The 26,781-nt window shown below is 45.6% G+C and overlaps 3 protein-coding genes across 10 annotated transcripts; 2 read left to right on the top strand and 1 right to left on the bottom strand.

Annotated features, from left to right (window-relative positions):
* The first annotated feature begins 284 nt into the window (after nt 1–284).
* On the top strand, nt 285–4,565 carry LOC120898187. The gene is made up of 6 exons (XM_040303665.1): nt 285–902; nt 1,001–2,133; nt 2,208–2,414; nt 2,504–3,215; nt 3,293–3,453; nt 3,542–4,565. Exons 1-6 carry the CDS (start codon nt 849–851, stop codon nt 4,191–4,193), a joined length of 2,919 nt encoding a protein of 972 aa, XP_040159599.1. The 5' UTR covers nt 285–848; the 3' UTR covers nt 4,194–4,565.
* A 182-nt stretch (nt 4,566–4,747) lies between these two features.
* Nucleotides 4,748–9,220, top strand: LOC120898189 (mitochondrial thiamine pyrophosphate carrier-like). 2 transcript variants are annotated; one of them, XM_040303675.1, is made up of 2 exons: nt 4,748–4,950; nt 5,494–9,220. In XM_040303675.1, the coding sequence occupies exon 2, from the start codon at nt 6,660–6,662 to the stop codon at nt 7,581–7,583; it is 924 nt and encodes a 307-aa protein (XP_040159609.1). In that variant the 5' UTR covers nt 4,748–4,950; nt 5,494–6,659; the 3' UTR covers nt 7,584–9,220. The 2 variants fall into 2 exon arrangements, with proteins under 2 accessions (XP_040159609.1, XP_040159608.1); XM_040303674.1 differs by lacking the exon at nt 4,748–4,950 and adding an exon at nt 4,983–5,416.
* Nucleotides 9,221–9,327: 107 nt separating this feature from the next.
* On the bottom strand, nt 9,328–26,652 carry LOC120898188 (palmitoyltransferase app). 7 transcript variants are annotated; one of them, XM_040303670.1, is made up of 11 exons: nt 26,541–26,652; nt 25,052–25,543; nt 19,986–20,473; nt 19,567–19,912; nt 19,373–19,484; nt 19,134–19,288; nt 18,917–19,038; nt 18,684–18,813; nt 17,269–17,353; nt 15,228–16,680; nt 11,687–11,800 (listed from the first exon to the last, which is right to left on the bottom strand). In XM_040303670.1, exons 3-11 carry the CDS (start codon nt 20,141–20,143, stop codon nt 11,797–11,799), a joined length of 2,565 nt encoding a protein of 854 aa, XP_040159604.1. In that variant the 5' UTR covers nt 20,144–20,473; nt 25,052–25,543; nt 26,541–26,652; the 3' UTR covers nt 11,687–11,796. The 7 variants fall into 7 exon arrangements, with proteins under 7 accessions (XP_040159607.1, XP_040159604.1, XP_040159605.1 ...); XM_040303671.1 differs by having other exon boundaries at nt 25,052–25,344; XM_040303667.1 differs by having other exon boundaries at nt 26,385–26,649.
* Nucleotides 26,653–26,781: the final 129 nt, after the last annotated feature.

Raw genomic sequence — 26,781 nt, 5'->3', positions numbered from 1 at the left:
TTCGAAAGTAGAACAGTTGCAGAATAAGCTCGGGTTACACACATATTAAGCTCATCGGTACGATTGTGGCAACAAGAAACAAGCAAGTGATTGAATGATTTTACCGCAAAGATAATGATGTAATATGGTTGTTAACAGCAAAACTAAACATAAATCGTCAAAAAGTCTGATTTTAGATAATACTGTTGATTATTTTTAAGTGAATAAATTTCAAATTGTTTGACAAGAGCATTCGTACTTGCTGGGAGGCTTGGTGTTGTGTATAAGCTGCGCTTAACAATCCCTTCCACTGTCAGTGTGTTTACGTTTCTGGCTGCAGATGACCGCGACGGTGTAGCATTCTTTTCTCGTTCTATTCCCATTTAGGCGGCTAGAATCCAGTTAAACATCAGCTGAATTTAACAAACAAAACGCGATGACCACGTGAGTGTGCTAGACAAGTTAGTTTCAGTGGTTCCATCGAGCAGTGGCACTCGTTTTGCCTACGCTGCTCACACCAAGCTTGATCCACTTCCCGTCGCGGGGGGTGTGTGTGTGTGACGTAGAACTTTACCCACACTAGCGCAATCGAACCCGCGCGCCCTGGTAGCATCGTTTTTAGTGACGTTTACGGTATTGCGCGCACGCACTCCGTCCACCCTAATGGAAAAGTTGATCGGATCGGGATCGTCTCGGTAATTGAGTGATTAGCATTAGAGCCAATGACTGGCTGGCACAACATTCCGGACTGGTTGCGGATTATGGAGCATAGGTTTGTGAGTGTACTGCTTGTACGTGATTGATAACGATCCTTTGCCCCCCTGTGTCCCATTGCCATACATTCACTTTACGCTCAATTTCGACCAATAATGATCACCAAGCAGCGATTGAGCGCTAATAATTCTTTAGATGGCATGCCCACAGTAAGTATCCCCCAACATGTGATGGCGCACCTGTCGCCGGAACAATCGTATCAGATTTTGTGCATAATTCTCCCCCTCATTTTGTCTCCCCTCTGTAGCCAATAAGCGACTGTGAAAGTAACAGCGCTGAAACTCCGCTCGACGTCATGCCTAGCGGTGAACAATGTAGTATTGACCAACAATCAAACGATTGTACGACGCAGCGTAGAGGATCCAGCCAGAAGAAACGTCTGCCCGGTTTGCTGCTCTCCGACGACAGTTGCAATGCAGTTGACAACATGCTCGGTGTAGACGAGAAACCAACGTGCAAAAACACTCTCCCGGCCAACAATCTTGATCTTTCCTTTAACGGGAAAATAAAACCATTAACTGCGGAAAGCCAAGGCGTGATCGGGACGGTGGCAGCGGACACGGTGGAACGATCCACTAAGGACGAAGCAGAGCTGGAGACCGATGACAGAAAAAGCAGCGACGACTCGCGTATCCGCGACGAAAAACTCAACGAATCGTTCGAACTGTTGACGAAGGAGAATAATTCGCTGAGCCATTATAATAACGAAAAGTCGCCGGATTTGTTTGCGGACGATGACGAAGATGACGATGAGAATGACGACGACGACGACGGCAACGACGATGAGGAGGGGCAAAATGCATCAGAAAGGAACGGAGATGGTGGTGGGCAGGGGGAATGCGAAGCTTACTTGCACCGAACACAGGCACGCACGAGCGGAGCGAGTATCAAAGAGATGGAAAGTGCGAACGAAAGCAGCGTGGACCGGACTGATCGCATTCTGTTGAAGCGTATGCAAATGTCTCTAGCCGGCATTCCACCACCGCCAGCGCTAACCTATTCCGATATTGATATTGGCACCATGCTTACCATATATCGTAACAACGTTGAACCGTGGCTGGCGACGCATGGTTTCCGGTCCGGCACGACAAAACCATTGGATGACAGTGCCGCCGGGGTCAGCGAACCGGGTGAAAAGCTGCAGCAGCAACCGTGTCTGATGAAACCGACGCACACCACGGACGAACTGGCTGCGTTAAAGTGGCCCGAACTGACGCACCATCGGGCACACGGACTGCACTACAACCGGTCAGGCGTTACGGAAACGATTGAGCTGTTGGGCCTAAAGTACATCGAACGGTACATTAGTGCCGAGACGAGCTGTTCCTTCAACATGACCGTCCTACAGTCGAGTGCGAAAAAACGCAATCAACGGCTAAAGTAAGTAATCCGCGCCTGAGTGCGAAGAAGAATTGGCGTTATTTGGTACACTAACCTCCCATTAATATTTGCAGACTGTTAAATCAATCGCCCGGAAGAAGGCTGAGCCATCTGGCCAGAAGGAGGGCAACATTTTCGTCCGAAAGTTTGCTTAACAACAGCGGCAGCAAGGGGGGCGGCAGCATCGTTAGCGCCGGAAAGGGCACGATCGATGCGGGCGTGCTGAGAAGACTGAATCCGCACCGGGTGTGCAATAATAGACAAGTGCTACTAGATCCCAAGTAAGTGTGTGTGTTTTTTTTCTGAAGCCGCCTACTAGACGCATGAGCTAACATTGAGTTTTTGCTCCCCAACAAATAACTTTTGGCAGAAAATCGGACAATCGTAGGAAAAACAAAATTAAAACACCGAAACGGCGTACGCCGGGTGGAAAAAAGTCTCCCCGTCGCCGCACGCCGGGCTCATCCGCGAAAAAGCTTTCCCTACTTCGCACCAACGCTGCTGGTGGTAAATCGTGCTCCCAGGTGCATGTGCCAGCAACGCGCGAATCATCCAAACGGGCCCTATTCCTCAGCCCACAGAACGGTGGCACCTCGTCGGCCACGTCCCGGAACGATCGGGCCGGCAGCAATAGCAAGCAACTGGAGCGGTCGTTATTTTCCGACGCACGGGTGTTAAAATCGAAACGTTCGTTGTTTTCGCCCGTTCGCGGAGCTGCAACCGAAGACAAAGGCAACCCGCCGGCCGCCTCGGCAGCAAGCTCCTCCAGCACGGTCTCGAACAAACGGCGACGCTCATCGATTACGGACAGCGGCGAAACCGATCGGTCTGGCGAACGGACGGAGAAGATCCGGCGCACGGAAGCGGCCGGACTGACGGAGGAAGACTTGACGCCTCGTTCGCTCAAGTTTGCTCGCAGTAGAAGCTTCTGTGTGGGCGTGCAAAGTATGACCCTTCCTTCCGCGTCGGCCGTAGAGTGTGCACCGATCGTCGGCGGAAGACCGCTGATTCGTGCCAGTTCGGACATATGCTCGGAGGATGGTCCACGGCCAGTGGCGGTGCTGACGGAAAACCACAAAAAGGTAAGGCAGAGTGAACACATCGGTGGAGCATTTTGCACAACTAACTGCATGGTTTTGTTTGTTTGTTTTTTCTCCAGAAATTGCTTTGGGCTGTCTCGCAAGCACTGCAAAGCAAACAGATCACGACCAAGCATGAACTGTTCAAACGGCATGCCTCCATCCTGGCACGGGTAGTGAAAAGGCTGTTTCTGGAATTTAACGATCAAACCATCAGCAGTACGAGCGAAAAGATGTTAAAGTAAGTGCACGTCAGCGAACGGGAGCGGCACCAGTGGGGAAGCAGGCCTCAAATTTAACCTCAAATCCATTTCCATCCTCTCCTACAGACTGGCAAACAAGCACGTGTACGAGGTGATTCAGGGTAAGAGCGAGCACGAGATTTACTTCCGCGAGAAGACACGCCTCTCGAACGCGCGCAACATGCAGAAGCTGCAGGGCTACATTGCGCCCGAAGAGTACGAGCTGCGAAGGCTCAAGCGAACCGCCAGCACGACATCCTTCGATGCGACGTCTCCCTTCGACTGTTCGCTAAGCGCCAGCCAAAGCTTCCTGAGCCAAAGCTCCATACTGTCGCAGGGAAGCTCGTTCGGTGGCGGTTTGTCGCAGCTATCGCAACCGAACGGCTTCACGCGCGGTGGAGCAGGTGCCGGATGCGCGGCGGTTGGACATCTTAAGCCGGCAGCATCGACGGGCAGCGTGAATACGGTGGGGCTGCTGGGCGCAAGTATCGTCGGCAGCCTGAGCTCCTCTACCGCGTTGCGCGAAAACGTGGACAGCGAGCTGCGCCAGCGCTCCACCAAAAAGCAGCTGCTCTTCTCGGGCAAGGACCAGAAAAACCTCAGTCCGTACAGGATGGACAAGAGTTTGAGCCTCATTGGGGGCGTAGGAGGAGGTGGGAATGTGGGCAACAAACTGCTGGTCGGTGGTGCGGCCAACTCGAGCATTATGAAAGCGAAGCGACAGATTTCGTTCGAGTAGCCGTAACGGACAGAACGATATCCTGCCTGAGACCTGGTTCGGACCGGTCGGGCCAGTAGCATTGATTCAATGGCAATCGTAAAAAAAAAAAGATTAAACAAAATACTACATAACGTAACTTATGACTCTTTTTGCTAATTATTTAGGTTTTAAAACACTTTTAAACATGATTGTGCGCGTTCAAGGCAGGAAAACCGCACAAAATAGATTGTATAGCAACTAAATAATGTTTTTAAAAAAGAAGTCGTTGATGGCAGCCAATCACTGGTTCGTTATTCAACAGAACATCCATGCTCGTGTCCTGTACCGAATGGTCTGTCGACCATTAGCTCGTAAGCAATAAAGAGTATTTCTTGTTTTTTCGTGTTTAAATGTGGTTTTTGTAATTAATTAAAATCGCTCTTCGCGGAGGAACGATTTGAATAAAACCGAATTTTGCATCGAAGACAAGACGTCAGCTGTTTCACCGTCAGCTGTCAAAACAGACCAGCAGCACGTAAACAAATGAAGCAGCCGCGCACAGCACAGCATCGCAGCTTCCCGCTATCTACGAAGCGCACACACACATACACACACTTGCTTACATTCGCTCGCGTGTGCGCTTGTATTACAGAGGCAAAGCACCGAAACGCAGATCGGTGGTCGTACTGTCTGCCCTCACTCCGTTGCACATTAGCTTGACCGCAACCTTGCTGCGTGGTTCGAAACCCCACCGGCTGCACGTTAGTTTCGGAAGAAGGAGACACACATTCTCAAGGTAAGCGCAGTACGCGTGTGTGCCTATGGGAAGGGATATATGGGACGGCCGCGGTGTTGTGTGCACGTTTACGTAAACACGTACGCCCTTCGCCTGCGAAAGAGAAGCCTTTCTTTTCCCCCGTTGCTGGTAGTGTTGTTTGTTTACATGGTGTAGTTTTTCGGCCTGCAGCACCGGCCTGGCGCTTATGTCACACCGAGGCAGTGTGTTGTGTCGTCGTCGTCGTCGGGCTGTGAGAACGTGAACCACGCAATTGGGCTGACGGTGTGTGAAAATAGACTCGGCGTGCTATTTATAGCGAAGCACATGGTGTAGATTGTTTTTGGTACCGACGTAGGCGGCGTGTGCTGTTGTCGCTGCTGCTGTTGTTGTGGTTCGTTGTGTGTTTTGTAGCAATTGCGACCAATCAAACAGTCACGAGCAGTAATCCTACGCCATCGGAAGTGTGCGAGTGCGAACAGAAAAGGTTTCGATTTTTGTGAACAATTAATATCGATAGGCCCACTTATCTCGTCTTTTTATTTTGTTGTGTGCTTTTTTTAGGGTGCAAAGATGGCGCAGCCTTGAACGGCGGGTGTAGGTGACGAAAAGAGGGGGTGAACATATTACCGCACGCCGTTTACTGAAGGACATCTTCCCTTTACCCCCGACACCGACCCCACTGATGATGATGATGATGATGATGATAGTAGCCGTGTAAAGGCACTTTCTTAAGCGACATTGTAGACATTGTAGCGGCGAGCAAGTCGAGAAAGAGAAGGAGAATAAGACCAAAAAAAGCTCATCACACCCTAAACACTCACTCAAATCGATGATATGCAGGAAAGTGGAGCCGCGTGGATGGGTGGCAGTGGCAGCCGAGCGACGATCGCGCACAACAGCCCGAGCGCACCCTTCAAACGGTGAGTCTCGATAAGCGTGAAGGCAAAACAAAGCGCAATACCGTCCACCAACACCACCAACGGTAATCCCGAACGAAAACGAAAACGGAAACGACCCACACGTGAAGCGCGTAAATTCGGTCAACGCTCATCCCGTGGAATGGAAGGGTCGGCGAGGTGGTCGCTACGGTTCCCTCTGTTTTGTTGGCGTCCCTGCTACATACGAAAGTTCGGCGGCTCAGGTGACGCCGGCGACGGTGGCTCACAGTGATGACGCGGTCGATGGACAATAACACAGCAGTGGCAGTGTATCTAAATTCTAACCTCGCAAGCGAACTACGACCACCGCGCACGGACTGTGACCGACAGAGAGCACACAACCGAGGCGAACGTGAAAAACAAGGTGCTCAGATGGTGATATAACAGCTTCGATTTTGGTGTGTGAAAATTCGGCCTTGGTGTTCCCGATCCAACCGCGTCCGGAATTTGGAGTGTGTACTTGTATGTGTGCGTGCATGTGCGAGTGTGTGTGTGTGTTTGACGGTGCTTAGATAGATTGTAGCGAGGAGGAAGGCCACAAGGTGCGTGTACGCAACAGTTGGACGTTTATTTGTGCGTTTGCAGGCGTGAAAGAGCAAAAAAAACAGTCCATAACGTCTAATCGGGTGTAGGCATCATTTTGAAATGTGTCCTTGGTTCGATTGAACTTTTGTTTTCGACGATTGAGTGCTGCCCCCTTCCCTCTGTGGCTTGTTGCTCCACTGTGACAAAAACGCGAACGAAAACAGGCAAAAGAAGAAGCAGAGAGAAAGAGAGAGGCAAAACAGAATGGATCGCGAAAAGAACGACACCTCATCGAACTCGGGCATCGCAGGAGGCTTTGCCGGGTGCATCACGCGCTTCATCTGCCAGCCACTGGATGTGTTGAAGATCCGGTTCCAGCTGCAGGTGGAGCCGCTGAGCGAGCAGCACGTCACGTCCAAGTACCGCACGATCGTGCAGTCGACCCGCCTGGTGTACCGGGAGGAAGGGCTGCGGGCGTTCTGGAAGGGCCACAATCCGGCCCAGGTCCTATCGATCATTTACGGCGTGGCGCAGTTCTCCTCGTACGAGCGGTTCAACCATCTGCTGCGCACGGTGGACACGTTCGAGCGGCACCAGAGCGGCCGGAACTTTGTGTGCGGTGCGCTGAGCGGCACGTTCGCAACCGTCATCACGCTGCCGCTGGACGTGGTGCGCACGCGGCTCATCTCGCAGGATCCGGGCCGGGGGTACCGCAGCTCGGTGCAGGGCCTGAAGCTCATCTACCGGCACGAGGGCGTGCGCGGGCTGTACCGGGGGCTCGGCCCGAGCGTGCTGCAGATCGCGCCGCTCACCGGCGGCCAGTTCATGTTTTACAACATCTTCGGCAGCATGTTCCGGCAGTACTTCAACATTAGCGCGAGCGAGACGCTGCCGGCGATCGAGCTGTTCATCTGCGGCGGGATGGCCGGCCTCTGCACCAAGCTGCTGGTGTACCCGCTCGATCTCGCCAAGAAGCGGCTGCAGATACAGGGCTTCGCCAAGAGCCGCCAGACGTACGGGCGGCACTTTGTGTGTGATAACATGTTCAACTGTCTGTACAACATCGCCAAGCAGGAGGGCGCGATAGGGCTGTACAAGGGGCTGTATCCGGCGCTGCTGAAGGCGTGCTTCATGTCCGCGTTCTACTTCGCGATCTACGACGAGATGGTGCTCATCCTGAACCACTGATATTAGGCGTTCACCCGTGTGTGGACCTCACATCGCGGGCGGCTGCCGGTGTACTACTGTAGACGAGATTGTCACGACGTTGTCTTCATTTTCCAACCCACCACACTCCCCCCATCCATTCATCTGGAGGTCCGGCATGGAACTCCAATGGATCATCCACCCCACGAGGACTTGTCTTCCAGTGTCTCTCAGCAAGTGCTTAAATGCGTTCAATGACAGCTCAAAAACGAGTCGGAAAGAAATGTAGAGAACGCTTTGCATGCATCGTGTGCGCGTACATCCGTATTTGTAGTGTTAGTACCCCCATCCCAACACCCAGTTGCAACAGCTTCGCGCCCAGCGTCGGTTAGAGACAAATTGAAAAAAAAAGAAAGTTCCTTTCAACGACGGAGAGAAGACGGAAACAGAAAACAGTTTACCATGTTGGGTTTGCTATTGTATTCGAATAATGCAATATTATGCTTCATCACGACCATATTATACGGGATTACTTATAGCTTAGTTAGATGGTAAGAAAAAGGATTAGGTATCCGCGCGGATTTGCACACCATACACGTAAATTGGCAAAACACGCAGCATGACAGAGGAAGAGGATCGGTATTTTTTGCGAAATTCACACGCGCCTACAATAATATGGCACTGGCACTGAACTCATGTACTTACACTTCTGTATTGTCAGACTATCGAGATTGTTTTTAGTTCCTAATGCGACAGCGGTAATTGATGATGTGTGACAATTTTGTTCTGTTAGACATTAGACACTATCCTTAGTTGCGTTTAGCGCACTGTGGAGACGCAACCGAACTCAGGAAAGACGTTTACGTTACGGATTTAGATGTTTTAGTGCTGTTCTTGTGTAAGAGTAAACCGAGACACAACCACACATACTCACTCACACACAACGCCAACGACTGCTCAAGAGAACGCAGGCAGTGCGGCTCCGAATGCGCCATTCGATTGTTTAAATGCAATTTCTTGTTTTCCTTGGTTTTGCTTAACAATATTGTATTACGTTTCACTGCATAAAGTCAAGTTCAGGGTCATCCAATCGGGTAGTGCACGCGGGTAAACCACCATCATCAAGGAACCACTCTTCTGTAATGTAGTTTAGTAGCGCAAAGTTATGATTTCGGTGCGTGTTTGTTGCACGTGCGCGATCGCTTAATGTCTGAGGGTAAGATCGCTGAAATATGGAGGCACGAGATAGTAGATAAGTATTTAATAACGATTATACATAAGCTTCAGCGAAATGGCGAACCGTAGGCGAAAGCGAAGTAATGCGAAAAACGTAAAGTGATGGCAGAAAAAATAGGCAGAATATGTAGAAGTGTATGTAGAAGTTATCAATGCAGTGACAATCAAGACTAATACAAGCTAAATACGAAAAAAAACACCCCTCGTGGAGAGAGAGCGGTCCGAACGACAATAAAGAAGGGTGTAGAGGCAATGTGCGGTAAATAATGCAATTTTGAACTAATCCACAAACGGGGTGCAGACATTGCCCCTTTATCCAAACAGTGGAACCACTCTAACAGTCAATTTGGTTGCGTTTGCGTCTCGCGAGTTATGTAGTGATTACCATATGCTGCACAAACACTTCACCGTAGCTGCAAAATATGTACATTAACGAATAAAAGGAAAAAGAATAAGAAAAATCCGCAAAAAATCGTAGAAATTATCGTCGCGAAAGCAGAAACATGAGTGAGGTGTATATATATAATAATAAAATATGTTATCGGTGAAGTAACGTTATTCTGTACAATTGTTTATTTACTTTACTTTACGATCAAACCGCATAAACCTCATCATCATCGTTGAACATACGCGGATCTTTCATTCAATCTGCATACAGTGCTCTCCCCCGCTTCCTCCCCTGATTCGATTCCCCCCTATCAGCCATCCTTTCTCTGTGTCGCAAGTAACAATTGTGGCATTGGCAACACAAATCGGTCAACAAACTTGTATATCCTCCCCGGTCCTTACGGCAGTTGATCCCGTCGCGTCGTTTTGCAACCGAATTCTTCCACCCTCGTGTCTCATTTACATATCTTAACAGACAAGAAAAAAAATATACATCCTATGTATTAGTGTCGTAAAGCAGTTAAACACGCCACGTTTCCTTTATGCTGCGATCGCAATCGCTGTCGTTGTCTTCTATCACTCTAGCAATCGGTTCAAATTCATCTCGCCCGGTGCCATCGGATCCTATCACCTTTTTGTTGGTTCGTTCTGTGTATCTCTCTGCCGGCCAGTTCTCCATGTAATAATCGTAGCATAAGCGCGCCACCACAACACAACAAGGAAAAACATAAACTTTGCAAAGAAAAAAGCACAACAAAGCAAAACCACGGGGCGGGAAAATATGGTTGAAAGTGTCCAAACATAAAGTCCACACAGTAAAGGAATAGTGCATAGAATTATTGTTTTTTTTCTTTTTGCACGTGTTACACTAATTGGATAGGTCTATCATTTGAATTTTCTCTATCATATTGTTCCTGCCGCGTCATGACTCATCTAGTACCCCGGGATGTGTTTGTGTGTATGTGTGTGTGTGTGTGTGTGTGTACACTGGCGAAGAGAGTTGTCTAGCTCTAATATGCACACTGGCGGAGGAAACGGTTTGGCGGGTTGATGTTTCCCTGACGGTTATTGTTGTTTTTTTTTCTACACGGAATAGTCGTTTGGCGTACTCTACACACTCTTACCGCTATGTTTGTGTCGTTTCCTTGAGGCAACTATCTCGCCAATGTTGTTTCTATGTTCCTGTTCACTAGAAGACTGTCAAATCGTCGCCTGTAGCCCGTTAACACACGAACACGCATCTAGTACACATGGGAATGTATCTTTGGAACGGGTTTGTTCATGCAGCCCTCCCACCCCGACTCCTCCACCCCCTCTTTACTACACGATGGCCGTTTTCACTAGGCAGGACTGGGAGTGGTTGCCGATCGAACCGTCCAAGCTGTCCAGATCGAGCGCCGTATCGATCATCGTCGATTCCTGCAGCAGCCGCATCCGGCTGGCGCTCGGTGAAATAAACATCGGCGACTCGGTGTGGCTGTTGTTGTTGGTGGTGGTAGTGGTGCTGTTGTGCATGGATGCGATGCCTCCATTGCTATCGATCACATTCGCCGAGGAGGAGGCGGCCGCTGTCGTCCCACTCGAACCATTCGACGACGCCTGCTGTTGTATGATCACATTCGGGTCGAGCGTTTTGATGACGTTCTTCATCTCGATCGTGGTAATCATTGCTTGGGGTTGCTTTAGATGCTGTTGCTGCGCGGCCACCATCGGGCCACCAGCGGCTGAGGACGGTGCTGGTGGTGGGTGCAGTTTTGTCATCGTGTTGGCGGTGCTTTTGGTCGCCGTGGCGAAGGAGCTGGACAGCACCGGATCGTCCAGATCGAGATCGTTGCTAATGAACGTAGAGCTGAGCAGCTGTGATGGATCGTCTAATGCTAGCTGATGATGAGGATGATGATGATGTTGATGATGCTGTTGCTGATGGTGTTTGCCGTTTCCGAGTGCAGGATGAATCTGCTGCTGCTGCTGCTGCTGGCTACCGCTGATCCCTCCCGTCCCCGTAGACACCCCGGTGGGCAGTTGTTCGGCAGCGGCCGGCCCGCACGGGCTGGTTACGTTCGAGTATACGTGCTGATAGCCACTGGGCCCGACGGTCGAGCTGGAAACGTCCACGACGCCCGACACATTGCTGCTGCCCACGCTGGCCCGCTTGGGCGATGCCAACAAACCGACCGCCGATCCGGACGGCGAGATCTGAGCGGGCGGCACATTACTGTACACATTTTCGTGACCGCTCACGCTGCACACCATCATCAGCTCACTAACGTTGATAATCTCATCGGCACTCTGTATTTTGTCGCACTCGCTCATCATCATGCTGGAATGATGATGATAGCTGTTGTTGGGCTTTCCCGGCTGCCCTCCACCGCTCGGACCGTTCGCTACACCGTTGCTCATCGAGTCGCGGAACAGGTTCGTATAGCTGCCCGTCAGCTGATTGCTGGAGTCGTCCATCGATGGACCACCGCCCATGCCTCTCGTTTCCAGCTCCATGCCGTCCTCGTCGAGCAGAACGGTGGTGGTGGTGGTATCTTCTAAGCCACCACCGGCACCACCCGATAAGATCGAAACATTCCCGGTCGTTGATAGGGGCGCCTCGTTTTCGACCAAATGCGCCACACTGTTGGATTTATCTGTAACAAGGAAAAAGAACGAACAATGATAAACAATGGCGCCCATAATACTCAACACATTGTTTAGCAATAGTTGCTAGTCAGTAAAGATAGCGAAATAATAATTACAAAGTAAATGGGTACCAATATGGGTTACTAAGCGGCAGGTTACAAACGAATTAAACGAACGAACGAGCGAACGAGCGAATAAAGGGAATAAAACACATGCAACCAATCAATACAGAGCAGGAAAACTCCAGTTCGAATTTCGTTGCATAATAAATGCAATGCAAATATGCTCTTTTTTTGCAAAGCCAATGCATCGAATTTGTGACTTACAAACAAGACAACCGTTTCGCAGGGGAAAGAGTTGCATAAAATTAACCAAAACTTAATCTAGCTGCGGAAAGAAAGCATTAATAAAATCTAACAACTTATCGCTACGTAACACTATGTAACAAAACACATTCAGTATACCAGCGGTTATGTTAGTAGATTTGTTTACAATTTACTGACGGAGTTTAGTTGCATTGTTAGTAGCACATTAGTAGTACATAGGTTAGGATGTTTAAATGAGTATAATGGTTCGTTTTGGTAATCAATGAAAACGATTTGTAATGTGAGTATTTGTTGTTGTTTTTATGTTTAATTTAAATTAAATATAATTTTCAGTCTTTTATCTTTCTTTTCTAAACTAATTTTCTTAGAATAATTAATGCAATAGTAGTGTACTTTTATCGTGAAACAAGAAAAAGTTTCTAGTTTTTAGACAAAAAAATCACAAATAAACGTGAAAAAAGCTAAACACAAAACTAAACCGCCTGTAATGGGATTTGGCAACAAAATTTTTGAAAAAAGAAGAAAAAACTGAACAGGAGCAAAACAGGAATAGTGAACAAAAAGTTTCTACATCCTATCGGAAAATACAAGATGGAAAACCAAGCGCCGAATTATTTCTCGTTAAAATAGGTACAGGTCAATACAGTACATTCTAGAGCTCGGCAGCGGATCAGCACAAAAATAAAAACGCAAATGGAAGCAATTGATGGACAAAAAGTAAACAAGATAAATGAAACAGAGTTGAAAATTTGATAACTTGGGATAGAAAAAAAGGGAGAAGAAGTAGTAGATTGCCAAAAATACTCAAAAGTAAGGGAGTACATTTGGTTGAGTGAATCAATTTGGCTTTAGAAAATACGTAACAACACTCACCGATACCCAACGCAACACACGCAAAACACTGGTACCGGCACGGCACGGTTAGTAGGTAAATATAGGCTCGGCGCAAAGTGAGAGAGCGAAAGTAAAGAAAAGTGTTTAGATTTGAATGGGGTTGTTCCAATTGTGACCCACAGCGAGAAAATGAATCCTCAACCAATTGCTAGTCGACAAGACGCATCGCATATTCCTCCGACACTGTACTGTATATGTTTCCTCTCTTTTTTATAACTATCAAATATAAGTTTTTCTACTTGTTTTATCTTTTCTTACATATTTCTATTTTAAAAAAATAATTTCACTAAAGATGATACACTTCCTTCTTTCTAGTATTGATTGTATTATTTGGGGTTTTCCTGTCCTGTCCGGGATAACTGTCATGATGCAATTTTCTGTTCCTTTGTAACATTTTAGTAAGATAACTGGCTAAATGCTGAATGCTTTATATCTGGTTTGCCAAACTTGTTCTACGAAAACATGGCTTCTAACATTGAATTCAAATTATAATTCTTGTTCATCTTTTTATTGTTTCAATCGAAATTAAAAATAAAATAGTTTCTGTAGTAAGAAAATATTAATACAAGCGGCACATGGTACATGTGTTTGCATTTTGCACCAGAATGTAACATACAAATTGTGGTAAATTTCGCTGTAGAATAAGGCAATTCATAAATGTTTCAAAAAACGTAAAATCAACAACAACTCCTAAACTGTGGCTGGAAGATCTCTTTAACAATGGTCAGGTTTTTTGGTTATATTCCTTTTGAAGGATTTTTCACACTATTCATTTAACTTGTGTATTTACCCTACACAACTCTGCCACGCTTAAATGGCGCATTAAACCTTTGGTTTTCGTATCACAACTATACAACAACGGGATTTGCTTGTTTCTCTTTCAGAGCAAACGATGTAGTAAATCGTGTAGTGGAAACGGATAAATCAACGGATGTGATCTTCTGCAAATTTGGTTCCTGCTCAAAATAATGAAATACGATGCAAACGATAAGCACGAATCATAAACATTAACAACTTTGTTGAATGATCTTGTACGTACTACGATACACTTGACACAAATGGTGTTGATGTTCATGGAGTTTAGCTAACTAGCAAACGAAGCAATGCACTCAAAATCAAGCAGAAGTAACTAGGAATTACGCCCTCTCTCTCTCTCTAGAACATGTTTGCTACTTTTTGTTGTTTTAAAACCCACTTAGCTATTATGCCCAATAGTAGTCATTTCTGCTGGTAACGCAACAACAACTGGCTAACATTTTTCGAGCAGGAAATAAGAACTATTATTTAAGAAGCTGCTCAATAGCGCAGAATGCTGCTAGAATGTTCGAACGATTGGTACATTTTTAGGATTTTTGTAATTTTTTCTTCACATTTTCTAAATCTTTATGCCTATTTTGAATGCAGTTTAAATGTCTATGAGTTGATATAAAAAATGTATATTTGCTATAGTTTATATTATCTCAGGTGTAGAATTTGAATAATTTAAAATGAGAAAAAACAACTCTCACCCCGTACGGTGCGTAGTATCAAGACAACATTTGCTACATCATCATTAGTCTATGATTTACTTCATCTTGAAAGCTACTTCAACGTCCATTTGCAACCGATAATACAATATTTGCAATTCAAAAGATACGTTTAGCTAAATGACTATGGAGAGAATTTGTTTGTTCTTGGCATAAAACCATACTGCAATCACAACAACAAAAAACACCATTTGCACAGATCACAGAGCAAACCCAGAATGGGCAAGAATGTGCAGTCCCAAAACCAAAACAAAAACCACGCTAAAGCGAAACAAAAAATACCCTTGAAAAACAAAACAATACTAAAAAATTTAAACCGCTGCAAGAAAGCTGCACAAAAATGGGATAAAATCAAGAACCAGTCGTTTTGCTTCGAAGCACAGTGATATGCCATTACCGTGGTGCACATTCGCACTTTGCACCAGACGTGTGCGTAATTAGTGACCGGATCGAATAGTTCATAAGGAGCAGGGGGAGTGAGTAGTAGTAGTGACAATGAGGTGGCAGAGAGATGTGGAGTGAAGAGTGTATTGTGAAATTATAAAAAATTACAAAACTAAAAATGTAGTATATGCTAGGTTTCGTTCGTAGCATCCTCGTGTATCGAGTTGAGATCGAAATTGTTAAACTGATACTCGAAAACGTTTGAGAAGCGCTGCTTATCGCTTCCGCCACGCCGCTGTACGTACGGACTGTTATTACCGGCACTGCTTCCCATTCCTCCTCCTACTCCTACTCCTCCTCCACCTCCTGCTACTGTTCCTTCGCCGCCCATTCCACCACCGCTGCCACCGGCACCAACACCACTTCCACCACCCTCACTACCATTCATCAGACCGTGGTGGTTGGTACAGTCGACGTACGGCGTGCTGGCCGTGCTGAGCATGCTGCTCCGATTGCTCGACGAAACGCACGTGTTTGCGCTCCAGAAGCTGGGACTAAACTGGCTAAACGAGAGGGCCGGGGAAACGGGATTGGTTCCTCCCGGTCCACCGCTACCGAATGCGGGCCCGGCCAGGGGCGACGGCAGCACCATCGGTGGCGTCGGCGAGGATGACGATTTCATTTGATAGGATGGCTTGCGGTAGAATTTCGCATATCCTCCTCCTCCTCCTCCGCCTGCTGCTTGCTGCTGGTGGTGTCTATGTCGATGGTATCCCCCGCTTCCGTGCTGCTTACCCCCACCGCTACCCTTCGAGTGAAGCATCGGATCCAGCTCACTGCTGCAACTGGGACTGCCGCACCGGATTGTCCGTGGGCTGTTGGGGCAGGTGTGCGGGGCAACGTTTTGGCGCTGCTGCTGCTGCTGCTGATCGGAGAGCGTAGTGATCGTATCGTAACTGGCAAGATAGGAGCCGGACCCCGAACCGGAAGGGAGCAGATTGCTTCGGCACCGTCGATCCAACGACGAGGTAGCGGAGGACGTCGAGTTGGACGATATGGTAGCGGTCGAGGCCGAGGCGGACGAGGAAGAGCCACCGGACGACGACGAAGACGAGGCCGACGAATTCTTCAGCATCAGCCCGTTGCTGTACGGTATCACGATGGGGGCGGCGCCAGGAGCTGCGGCCGGGTTGAAGTGATTGTTCAGACTGTTCGTGCTGTTTCCACCCGGTCCCAGATTGCTCAAACAGTAGAGCCCTGCGCTGTAAGCGCCCGCACCATGAGCGAGCCCATTCGATTGCTTGCCATCCTCCAGTGGGTGGTGCTGATAGATCGGCAGTTGCAGATCGTGCGAAGACTTGCGGATGCCGATCGCACGGTTACGATGGTACGGATAGCGCGGAAGCGTCATGTTGAGGCTCATGGTGTGCAGCGGATGCGCCGCCTTCTGCTGCTGCAGCAGATGCTGCTGCGAAACGCTGGTCCCTGCACTGGGCGTTAAAGGATGCTGCGGTTGGTGCTGTGTGTTGTGAAGAAATTCGGACTGGCTTTTCAGCAGCGGCATTGTTCCCGCGCCGCCACCTCCACGCAGAAGTACCGTGGAGGGCGAGATTCCTCCACCGAGCGACGATCCAAGCAGCTGGCTCTGGTCGCTGTAGCAGTACGCTCCGCCACCGGCAGCACCGTTGGCTATGCTGACCCCGCTAGCACTATACTTGGACTGCGGTGCAAAGTACTTGAAGTTGGTCGGTATCGGAACTGGCGATTCCGACCGATGGTTGTGGTTCGAGGGCAGTAGCAGCGATTGAAGCGATACCGTCGCCGTACAGGGCGAATGATCGTATCCCAGCGGATCGACGGTCGGAGCCGCCCGTTCGAATGTCGCGTAATTGGTTGCATTATTCAGGATGTTGGTGGGCGTGGATGGTGCCAGCAGTTGGTTTTGTTGTTGTTGTTGTTGTTGTTGGTGGCGGTGGTGGGGGTGGCGATTGCGAAAGGACGCGTTGTTAGAGGACGCGCGGTTGTTGGTATTGTTGTTGGGAGTGTTATGCGAGTGAGTGAGATTGAGAAGATTACAATTCGCGGAATGGTGGTACAGTTGCGGTTGCGGTTGGTTTGGCGAAAGGTTCACGTAAGACAAGGATAAATTATTATATTGTGATGGAGATTGTGATGATAGTTGCAGATGGTTCAGTGGTGGAGGATGGTTGTTTAGGTTCGTTTTAGTCGCAGCACTAGCAGCATTAGCAGTGGCTGCCGTTGCATGGTTTGAGTTAGTTACATTCAGATGGTTTAGGTTAGTGATAGCACCGCTGCTAACTGAAGAAACTGGTGAGGTCGACTTACCGTTTTGTAAGTTATCGTAGCTACGCTGCCGGTACACGCCGGTTCCACCAACGCCACCACCGTTCGATGCGTTTTGCAATTCATGCTAAAACAGGCGAACAAAAGGAACATTGAACGTTTGCATAAGGATTTTTTTTTCAAATTGAGCGACACAATAAATTACTTAAATCATTGACAACAATTGTCAAACAAGGGTTTAACAAAAGCTGGTAATATTTGTACAATTTTGCAGTTCTAATACAATTCATATCTCGGATGCCATACTGGTATGAGTGGTTCAAAACATTTGATGCTTCCTACCGTCCTACCGTCAACGCATCGACTAATAGGACACTATTGGATAGACTGTGTCCATGATTTGAGACCTTTTTGGCAAAGTAATAACTTTGTTAGTTAAACTTAATTGTCAAAGAGCGACAATATAATGTTATTATTTGATGAATTATTCCAAAGTCCATCAGCTATCATCATATGTTCGAATGTTTACTATATTGTTTGACTGTTTACTATACAGGGTTTTCTATGAATTGGGACACTTCTTTGACACTTTCTTATCTTCATATGATGGTATTTGGACTCTATTGCAAATAATGTCTTTTTTTCTTTATTTTTATAGAGACTTTGAGCCATTTGGCCTCATTCGCCTCTTAGAGCATTTTTGGACAGGCTGCTTGGAAATTCCTATTGAATTTGTCCAATAAGGGTGCTATTGAGTCCAATTCCCATTACATTACAGAGTTTTGCAAGGCAGTTTCTAATGTAAACAATGTTATTCCTCGCGCCCAAAATGTTATTCCACGTCGATCTGATATTTCATTTTCATCAAAATAATTTTCAGTTTCGCCAACATGATTTTCAACACTTCAACGAGCTACTACCATCGTTTTTTCACCGGGGTTTTGAAGTCGCGTGTCAACAAAATTTGTACAATAACTAGTTAATTTGGCCCGGTTACAGGGTTAAGCAAGATACAGGGTTTTCCAAGTCAGTTTCGAATGTAAACATTGTTCTTCACAGCATCCAAGATGTTTTTCAACAGCTATCAAATGGTTTATTTGTTTCAACGTGGAATTTCAGTTTCAACACATGATTTTCAACACATAACAAAGAACTGTCAAACTCAATCCAGATTGAGTCGTGTTGAAAATCATGCTGAAGAAATTAAAAATTATTGTGATGGAAACGAAATGTCAGATCGATGTGGTATAACATTTTGCATGCGGTGAATAACAATGTAAATATCGATACATCGATTCGAAAGTGACTTGGAAAAACCTGTAAGGTCATTTCACCTAAGAAAGAGTCAATGAAGTGTCTTTTGTCCTACAGCTATGAGAACTCCTGGAAAACTCTGTAATACCTATGTCCATCTGAACTACAAACACTTCTCTAAAATATCGAATAATCTTGCTTACCTCCATACTGTAATGCTTATTAAGCGTGTCCATTCCCGGTTGCATCACAACCAACGGTGGAACAGTGGCACTGTTGTACTTCTCTGTCGCCTGCATTTGCGTCCGATACTCGTCCGTAACGACACCGCGCCTAAAAAAACCCATCAGAAACAATGAACAAAAACATTCCGCATCCCCTCAACCTGACAACGGTGACAACGAACGTCCGAATGATGGTGTGCTGTGTGTCTTACCGATCAATTAGCGACGGTGTTATTGGGCCGCACAGAATGTGGAAACAGTTTAGGCAAATGTTTCCCTGCGAGTACGGGTTTATTGCCTGCTGGCCACCCTTCGAGCTGAATGAACCTTTTATCTGTAATGGGGATGGCGTTGTAAGGGAATGATATTTGCATTACAAAGTGGGAAGTGTGCAGGGGATGCGTCGGCATTTGTTTCATAGATACCTACATCTTCATTCGTTGTTTGATCACTTGTAGTAAGATACGTGTGAAATCCAGCCAACCCGATAACGGACCACACAGAACAGAAACAAATTATCGCTATTATCACACTGGAAGGAGTCCGCTTGACGACGTCAATGAACTGGTTGTCTTCCTTTAATACTGTAATCAGGTAATAGGGCATAGGGAAAACATCATAAGTGTCGATCGACAACCATCACGACATAACGAAGGTGGCATACGTACACATTACTATGTGAGTCGTTGTGCACGAGAATATGAATACTGCTAGGAACGCCAACGAGACAATAAACATGTAGAAGAACCGATAGTTTCGCTTGCCAACGCAATTGCCCACCTGCAAATACAGGAAAAATGCTGGTTCGTGTAAGGTTCGTTTGTAAAACTCCACCAACCACTGTTGGCGCAGAGATACGCACCCACGGACAGTGATGATCGAACCGATCAACGCAATTATCACATAAGCTGCAGTGGGAGGCCCGCGGTGGGCGAAAGATTTTGCACGTAAAGCAATACTTGAGCTTCACCGTTTGACCCTTCACGAACACCTCCTTCGTGCGGGGCGGCGGCCGATAGGTGGGGCTGTTGAGCGAGTTCGGCACCTCGATCTGCTTCTCGATATAGGCCGCCTCGTCCTGCGAAGCACGCGGAATAATGCCCGGATCGCTGAAGGCTGTGCGGAAGAGGGAGCTTAGCGTGAAAACGAAGAGGATCCCGCCGATGATCGGGATGGCGGGCGTGATGCGTTGTGCCAAAAATGGACAGCTGCAATGAGAAGCGATCGAAAGAGGCTGTAATGCAAAGGTAAACGATACTCACTAGCGAGAAAGCTACTTACTCGAACACGAAAAACAGTCCACTGGTAGCGGTAATCAGTATGACCGTGAAGTAAAAGACACCCGAGTTTGGTGCCGTCATCAGATATCCGTCGCAGAAGAACTTGTTCCGGCCGGCAAATATTTCCCATTTTTTCGTCACCTTCTGACTCGGTGCCATTTTCAATTATCCTGCCTGTTGGTCCACTGCTACTGCGCGCTACTGTACGGTTAGGTGTGCTAGCACAGCACAGAAAAATAGTTAAGCCAAACCCACTTTCCGGATCTATTACATCATTTTAATAATTCATATTAAAAGCTGCTTGGGTGGGGAGTGATGACCTGTACACCCGGTTCGATCTGCTATTCCAGTACAGTCTCTTGTCCACGGGCCAGATTCGGAAGCGCCGGTTACTGTTTACAAACCTGATAGTGTACAAATTGTAGCAACAGCTCCGTTTCATCTGATGTTCTTCGACTGTCCCCGACGAGGAAGGGCAGGTTTACATTTCTGTTTGAGAAAATGAGAAAAGGAAAAGAGATGAAAAGGAATGAGTTCGACCGGCCCGCTTAGTAGTCTGCAAGCTGGAACAGATGGCTCCGTGTGCTGCTTGGTCATTTCATTAGCTAATATTTAAACACGGCAGGAATGAAATCAATCAACATCGGGTCGTTAGATTCAATATTTGTTTTACTGTTTAGTGCTGTCTCATACATTTCTGAAGCGTGCCCATTTTAATTCGAATGATTAATTCATGCATGCAGAAATCGTGTACAGACGCGTGATTGAGCTGTTTATATATAAAAAAAAAACTAAAAAAGTTGGTGTATGGTTTGATACAACCATGAGTTTTTAACAAGAAATGCAATAAACGGTGCGCTAATGGCTCATCCAATAATTAACGTCTTCCCTAACGCAACACAAAATTAAATAAACGTATTGCAAAACAGTACACATACATAGTACGGATGCTTACTCAACGCTGTCCAGATGGCTTACATATATATGCATATAAATAAACAGAAGAAAATCGCTGTCCAGTCGTCTTGTTTGGTTTCGGGACGAATGCGGCCAAATGCAGAATGCGAGCAAACCTAATTAACGGACCACACATAATAAGCTAATCAAAGGATCGGTTTCGGTCACACACACGCACACACACGCGCGCGACTGTCTTTAGGTTTTGTTTTTTACTGTCCATTTTTCCGACTTCTTTTGCTATCCGGTCTTAAGCCGGTTAGGTGTGCTAGAAAGTTATGAGTCCTTTTATTTGAACGTTGTAGCATATTTTAGTAATCTTATGAACTGATGATATTTCTATTATTCTTTTTTTTTTGTTTCTTCGATCGACCTATGACCTACGCGTTCATGCCGATCTATATAGGCTATCTATACTTATTGGTGCCACGCAAAAGGAATAGTCAGTGCTCAAGGGGCTAAAGTTTCTAATAATTGTTTCTAAATTGTCTACTAATTGATATTGTGTTATGTTACCCTGTCTCAGACATTCTTTCTTAGTTTCAAAGTCGGTACATTAAAGTATTGCACCTCATCCTCAAACTAAGTTAAGTTTTTCATACAAAATGACCATAACACAGCCTGGTCAACAAACGTAAAATAATTAAAATACATAATACAGGGTTTTTCCAAGTCTCTTTCGAATGTCAACATTGTTTTTCACCGCGTGCAAGATGTTAATCTACTTCAATCTGATATTTCATTGCCATCATCATAATGTTTGATTTCTTCAGCATGATTTTGAACATGTCTTAAGCTGGATTGAGTTTGAAAGCTCTTTGTGATGTGTTGAAAATTGTGTATAAAAACTGAAATTTTATTATGAAACAAATGCACCATTTGAGAGCTGTTGAAAAACATCTTGGAGACGATGAATAATTATGTACACATTCGAAAGTGACTTGGCAAACCCTGTATGATGAAAATGAAATATCAGAATGTGGAGTGACTTCTTACACGCGGTGAAAAACAATGTTTACATTTGAAAGCCAGCAAAACTAAAAAAAGATGATTGAAAACGTACTATTACCTGTCAAAACCGATGCATTTCCAGGTAGAAGTTTAAACCACCTGAGATAACATTGATCACCACATCAATTATTATAATATTGTGTGTGTATTTGTCCCTCTGGCCAACTTACTCTAGCTTTAAAGCTGTACTAGCTGTCAAATTGAAACAACACGCAAGTGACCGACCACCCCCTAATACTATATTGTTACTCTGGGGGCAACAAACTGGTTGGAATGAGGATCGAACTCCATTCGACTTTTATAGCAGCCGGTGCGTATACCACTACACTACGCAGTCGTCATACTAAGGCTACTTTTAACGTGTTGCTCATACACCCAGTCTTTTAGTTTAAAAAAAACACACACACACATAAAACAACTGTACTTAGCTATTTTAATAAAGTCTTGCCAATAGTCAAAGATAATATAAAAAGGTAAAAAAACAAATAGCATCGGGGATACTATTAAAAAAGTATACTTGTATACTTCGTGAACCAAAAAAGAAGCTGTACAACTCTATTATTACCTACTACAGAAATTACGGAGAAAACCCCCTTAAACATTATTCTCCATAAAACCACCACCAAATGTGAGGGTTGGTCAGCACTGCAAAGCGAAATGCTTCTTTTTCAGCAGAAACAACGGCCAGCTCTCGCCCGAAGAGGCGACGTGTCAATATGTGCCAAATTTAACGCATCAACAATAGACTTAGTATGACATGGTCAAAATTAGAAAATACAGCTGAAAACTATGGAGGATGTTATGCTTCCAACACACACATAGCGCCGTACCATACAAGCATAAACCATTGTGAAAAACTTGGCAGCTGCCCCTGAGCAAAGAACGTGATTATTTTCGACACCTTTCGCTAATTACACTCGGTTTTGCCATTGGTTCCAATATCGGGCCAGAGGAACGATTCCCGTTCCTTGTGCTTATAGCTGGTGGAGAGCTCTTTCAACAGCTTCATTTTACGAAAATTACAATACAATCATGTTAAAACAAAAATTCCAAATAATTAACACATAACTTCTTCACCGCTAGGGTGAAATTATTGTTTAATCAAAGAAAGTGCATTATGTGCAATTTGCATCATGTTCTGACAATAATGAGATCGATAGCGCCTCAAACCCCTAGCAAGGGTCGGGAAAGATAAAAACAATGCTCATTTCAGATATCACAAACCATCATTACTCATCAGTTTCGTGTAGAAAAAAAAAAAACTACGCAAACAGGCAAACGTTGTGATAAACGCGATAATGCCAAAATCAACAAACAAACTGGGCACGGTAATTTATAAATTACTTCGCCCTGCAATGTCACTGCAAAACGTTTAACAGTATCGTACGCGGGAAATGGCACAGGAGATAAGATTATTTATTTGGTCTGACTATCAATACCGATAAGTGTATGTGTTTACTATTGGCACAGGAATCCTGCGTTTACGATAAAACGTACCATACGTGACTATCGAGTAAATGTTCGCGTATTACAGAGTATGAGCCTTTTTGAATTACAGTACTACATATTTTTGAATTTGAGAACACCTCTCGCTGAACAGCAACAAAAACGAACGTACTAGTAGTTAACTGATTATCAGTTTCATGTAAAACGGCACGTCCCTCCATGGATTGCGGCTGCGGAACTTTCGGCTGCGGAAGAAACCAAAGCAAATAATGTTGCCCTAGTTCACGCCAATATAGGCTCAAGGATCCCAAACAAGAACCGGGTCACACGGTTTTCCTCCTTTGGTGTTAACTGCACACTGCTGGCAACCTAGTTCGCCAACTGGATAGAATTCTTTCACCTTTAGCAACATTCAGCAAGAATGTATGTCATTCAGTGCATTTACCGATAAATAGCTTTTACAACCACGATTAGTTGGACGGCAGTAAATGTTTCTAATTTTACGATTTGAATTCGATTTGTTATAAATTTCGTTATTTCGTTTTTAGGGACTTACCGCCATAACTAAAAGAGCTTAGAAAATGTTTGCTTTCCACAATCGAAAGAGTGCTCACATTTCGAGTGATAACATTGAAGGATAATCGTTTAATTTCGATCGCAAAAAAAGCATGACAAGGTCGTGGCGCTGCTTCGTACAATCGATAGCGCTCAACATTGCTGTTGATTACAGACACTAGAACTAACCGTGTGAAACGGATCGTATAGTTTCAGAAAGAGTTTAAACGAAGTTATACCTTTGACCAATTGGTAATGAAGTTGTAAAACTCGAAACTAAATAAATTCGTTAATTTTGTGTACAATTCTATGAAACAATCATAAGAATAGTATGTTCAATAGTGCTTCAAAACCGAATGCAGCTTTTCCAGGAGTTTTCATAGCTGTGGGTCACTTTATTGACTCTTTCTTAGGTGAAATGAACCTAATGTAACGGGAATTTGACATTATCGCACCCTTATTGCACAAATCCAATAGGAATTTCTAAGCAGCCTGTTCAAAAAGGGTCCCAGAGTCCAATTTCCAACATATGAGGATCACTTCCTATAAGAAATAATCAAGCAAGTGTCCCAAGCCCAAACCTATGAGAACCCTTGGAATACTCCTCCAAGATTACGAAAGGGATTATATGCCATGCTTAATTTCGTCGATTTTTAGAATGTGTGTAAGTTAGTCGTCCTGATAATACATTACTAATTGACCTGACCTGATTGTAACGACAACTTGACTGACAAAAATATAGAAAACAAAGTTACACACCTTCCCAGTTCTCTATAGCTTCGCTTTACAAAAACAGAAAACTTAAAAATTGCTACAAATAGTCATTTTGGCACGCATATAACAAATAAACTTTTATACCCTTTGGGGGAAATAGTAAACCTAATACTTTAAAACAAAAACAAAATTATTCACCAATTAAACAAAAAGATACTTGTAAAAATCCTCAGGACCCTGTAGTACATAATTAAACAACACCCAAATTTTAGCAAAAATCTTTTAAAAAATGTCCAACACAAAAATATTTGCAAAAAGATTAGACATTAAATGGACCATCCCTTAGTACTTATGTGCATCTGTACATTGAATCTCTTTACTTACCAGTCGGTCAGTCAGAATTATGCTCGAAAAAGAAAACAAAAAACGGCGTATCGCACAGCTGCAGTGTACAGGTTGAAGGCGTAGAAGAAAAAGCAAAACTCGGACACAAGAACACATAAAACAACACACATAAACACGCGCACACACACAAGCGGTTAGATTTTTTCGACTATTTGTTCCACTACACAAGTGCCGCAGCATGTGCTCTTTAAGGACAACATCCGACGCGGCCTACTGCGCGAACCGTCTGCACCAGAAGAATCTGCCGGATGCTGCTTGTTCAATCAGGCGTACTGCAAATACACAATTCTATTTATCCATCGTCATAACTCATCGTCATCATCATCATCGCGGGCACTGCTGCTGCTGCTTCAGCCGAACAATTCGGGCAAACCGGATACGACCTGCTTAAATTTCGGCTTCTTTCATGTTTTATTTTTTTTCGATTACTTGTTTCTCTGTGTCTTTTCGGAACAAGCTGTCAGGGGTTCCCTATTATGCACAACACAAAAAAGAAAGTAAGGTGCTTCACAACTGGCAAACATCAACTCCGTGGTTAGAGAAGCAATAGCTAGAGACGAATATTATGACGAAACCATCCAATACCGACCGACCCAAAGAGGGGTCGGTCGTCGATGCGATAGGAGCAGCGAACAACAATTGCCCAAGTCTCGACACGCGTATTGACCTTCGGTAACATGATTTTGCACCTTCTCTTTTGTTTTCTACCCATACACCCGCCCACTACTGGTTTCCCCGCCACTAGAACGAGCGACTCTACCACAAGTTAATGGACCACCCGACTACAAACCACTTCCAACGCGATAGCGACGTGCAAAAGACCGCTTTCGTACGCAAATGGCACAACACTACACTACACGCCTCGATGCTGACTCACATGGCTCACATAATATTCACGGACGCACGAAAAAAGCTCAACGGCGTCGCGATTCGCACTGCAGAATGCAGGTTTGCTTGGATTCGGAATATTTGGACACGGTGTGGTGTGCGATGGTCATCACGGGCTTGCCTTCCTCACTCCTTCACGGTGGCAGAACAGGGGCCACTGTATGGACGCGTTCAAGCTTCAATATTGTGCACAATGTTTTTCATTGGCCTCGTGCACCACCTCCACCACCACCACCACCACTACCACTACCACAAGGGGAAAGTGGCAACATATCGATATGGGATTACGGTGGAACTTCACGTGTTTATTGCTCTTGTTGCTGCTGCTGGTGTTGTTCCCCTCCGTTTCCATTCGATTTGCTGCCACAGACTAGAGTGTGCAAACGGGTCAGGAAAGACAAAAGGCTGCTCTAAACGCACTAACCATCTAATCGCTGAAAAGAACACACTTGTTTTTTTCACACGCACAGACACGCACTACGGCCAGATCGCACTTCCCCGCACCACTGGGCCAACAACGGAGCGGTTTTCCATCGAATGGCGAGCGTTTTGGAAAGCAAAATTCGTCTTCAATTTTTACCAAATTCTGCTGCAGCTTTCGGGGCAGCCGCGATCACCATACATGGAAGGTGATGATGACAGAACCAATCCTGTTATGTTGCGTACCAGTTCCGACCGACTGACGCTGCGCGTACGAGCGAAAGAGAAAAACAGTGGAGCACAGTCCGACACCCAAGATGTATAGAGTGAATGTTTAGGGGGGTTAGCTCATTCAGTGCCATTTGACGGCAGAAGCTTTGACGTTTTGCGGCAGGTGTCAA

The sequence above is a fragment of the Anopheles arabiensis genome, chromosome 2, assembly GCF_016920715.1.
Source record: "Anopheles arabiensis isolate DONGOLA chromosome 2, AaraD3, whole genome shotgun sequence".
Classification (NCBI taxonomy): domain Eukaryota; kingdom Metazoa; phylum Arthropoda; class Insecta; order Diptera; family Culicidae; genus Anopheles; species Anopheles arabiensis.
This window is presented reverse-complemented; position numbering and strand designations above follow the sequence as displayed.

What these genes read in the sequence shown, in the direction of transcription:
- LOC120898187 (XM_040303665.1), top strand. Translation starts at nt 849, where the DNA reads ATGATCACCAAGCAGCGATTGAGCGCTAATAATTCTTTAGATGGCATG. An exon ending in AAACGCAATCAACGGCTAAA is followed by an intron (nt 2,134 to 2,207) that starts GTAAGTAATCCG and finishes TAATATTTGCAG; the next exon opens with ACTGTTAAATCAATCGCCCG. An exon ending in ACGAGCGAAAAGATGTTAAA is followed by an intron (nt 3,454 to 3,541) that starts GTAAGTGCACGT and finishes CCTCTCCTACAG; the next exon opens with ACTGGCAAACAAGCACGTGT.
- LOC120898188 (XM_040303670.1), bottom strand. Translation starts at nt 20,143, where the DNA reads ATGGCACCGAGTCAGAAGGTGACGAAAAAATGGGAAATATTTGCCGGC. An exon ending in TCGATCATCACTGTCCGTGG is followed by an intron (nt 19,485 to 19,566) that starts GTGCGTATCTCT and finishes CTGTATTTGCAG; the next exon opens with GTGGGCAATTGCGTTGGCAA. An exon ending in CTACGATAACTTACAAAACG is followed by an intron (nt 16,681 to 17,268) that starts GTAAGTCGACCT and finishes CGGAATCGCCAG; the next exon opens with TTCCGATACCGACCAACTTC.
- LOC120898189 (XM_040303675.1), top strand. Translation starts at nt 6,660, where the DNA reads ATGGATCGCGAAAAGAACGACACCTCATCGAACTCGGGCATCGCAGGA.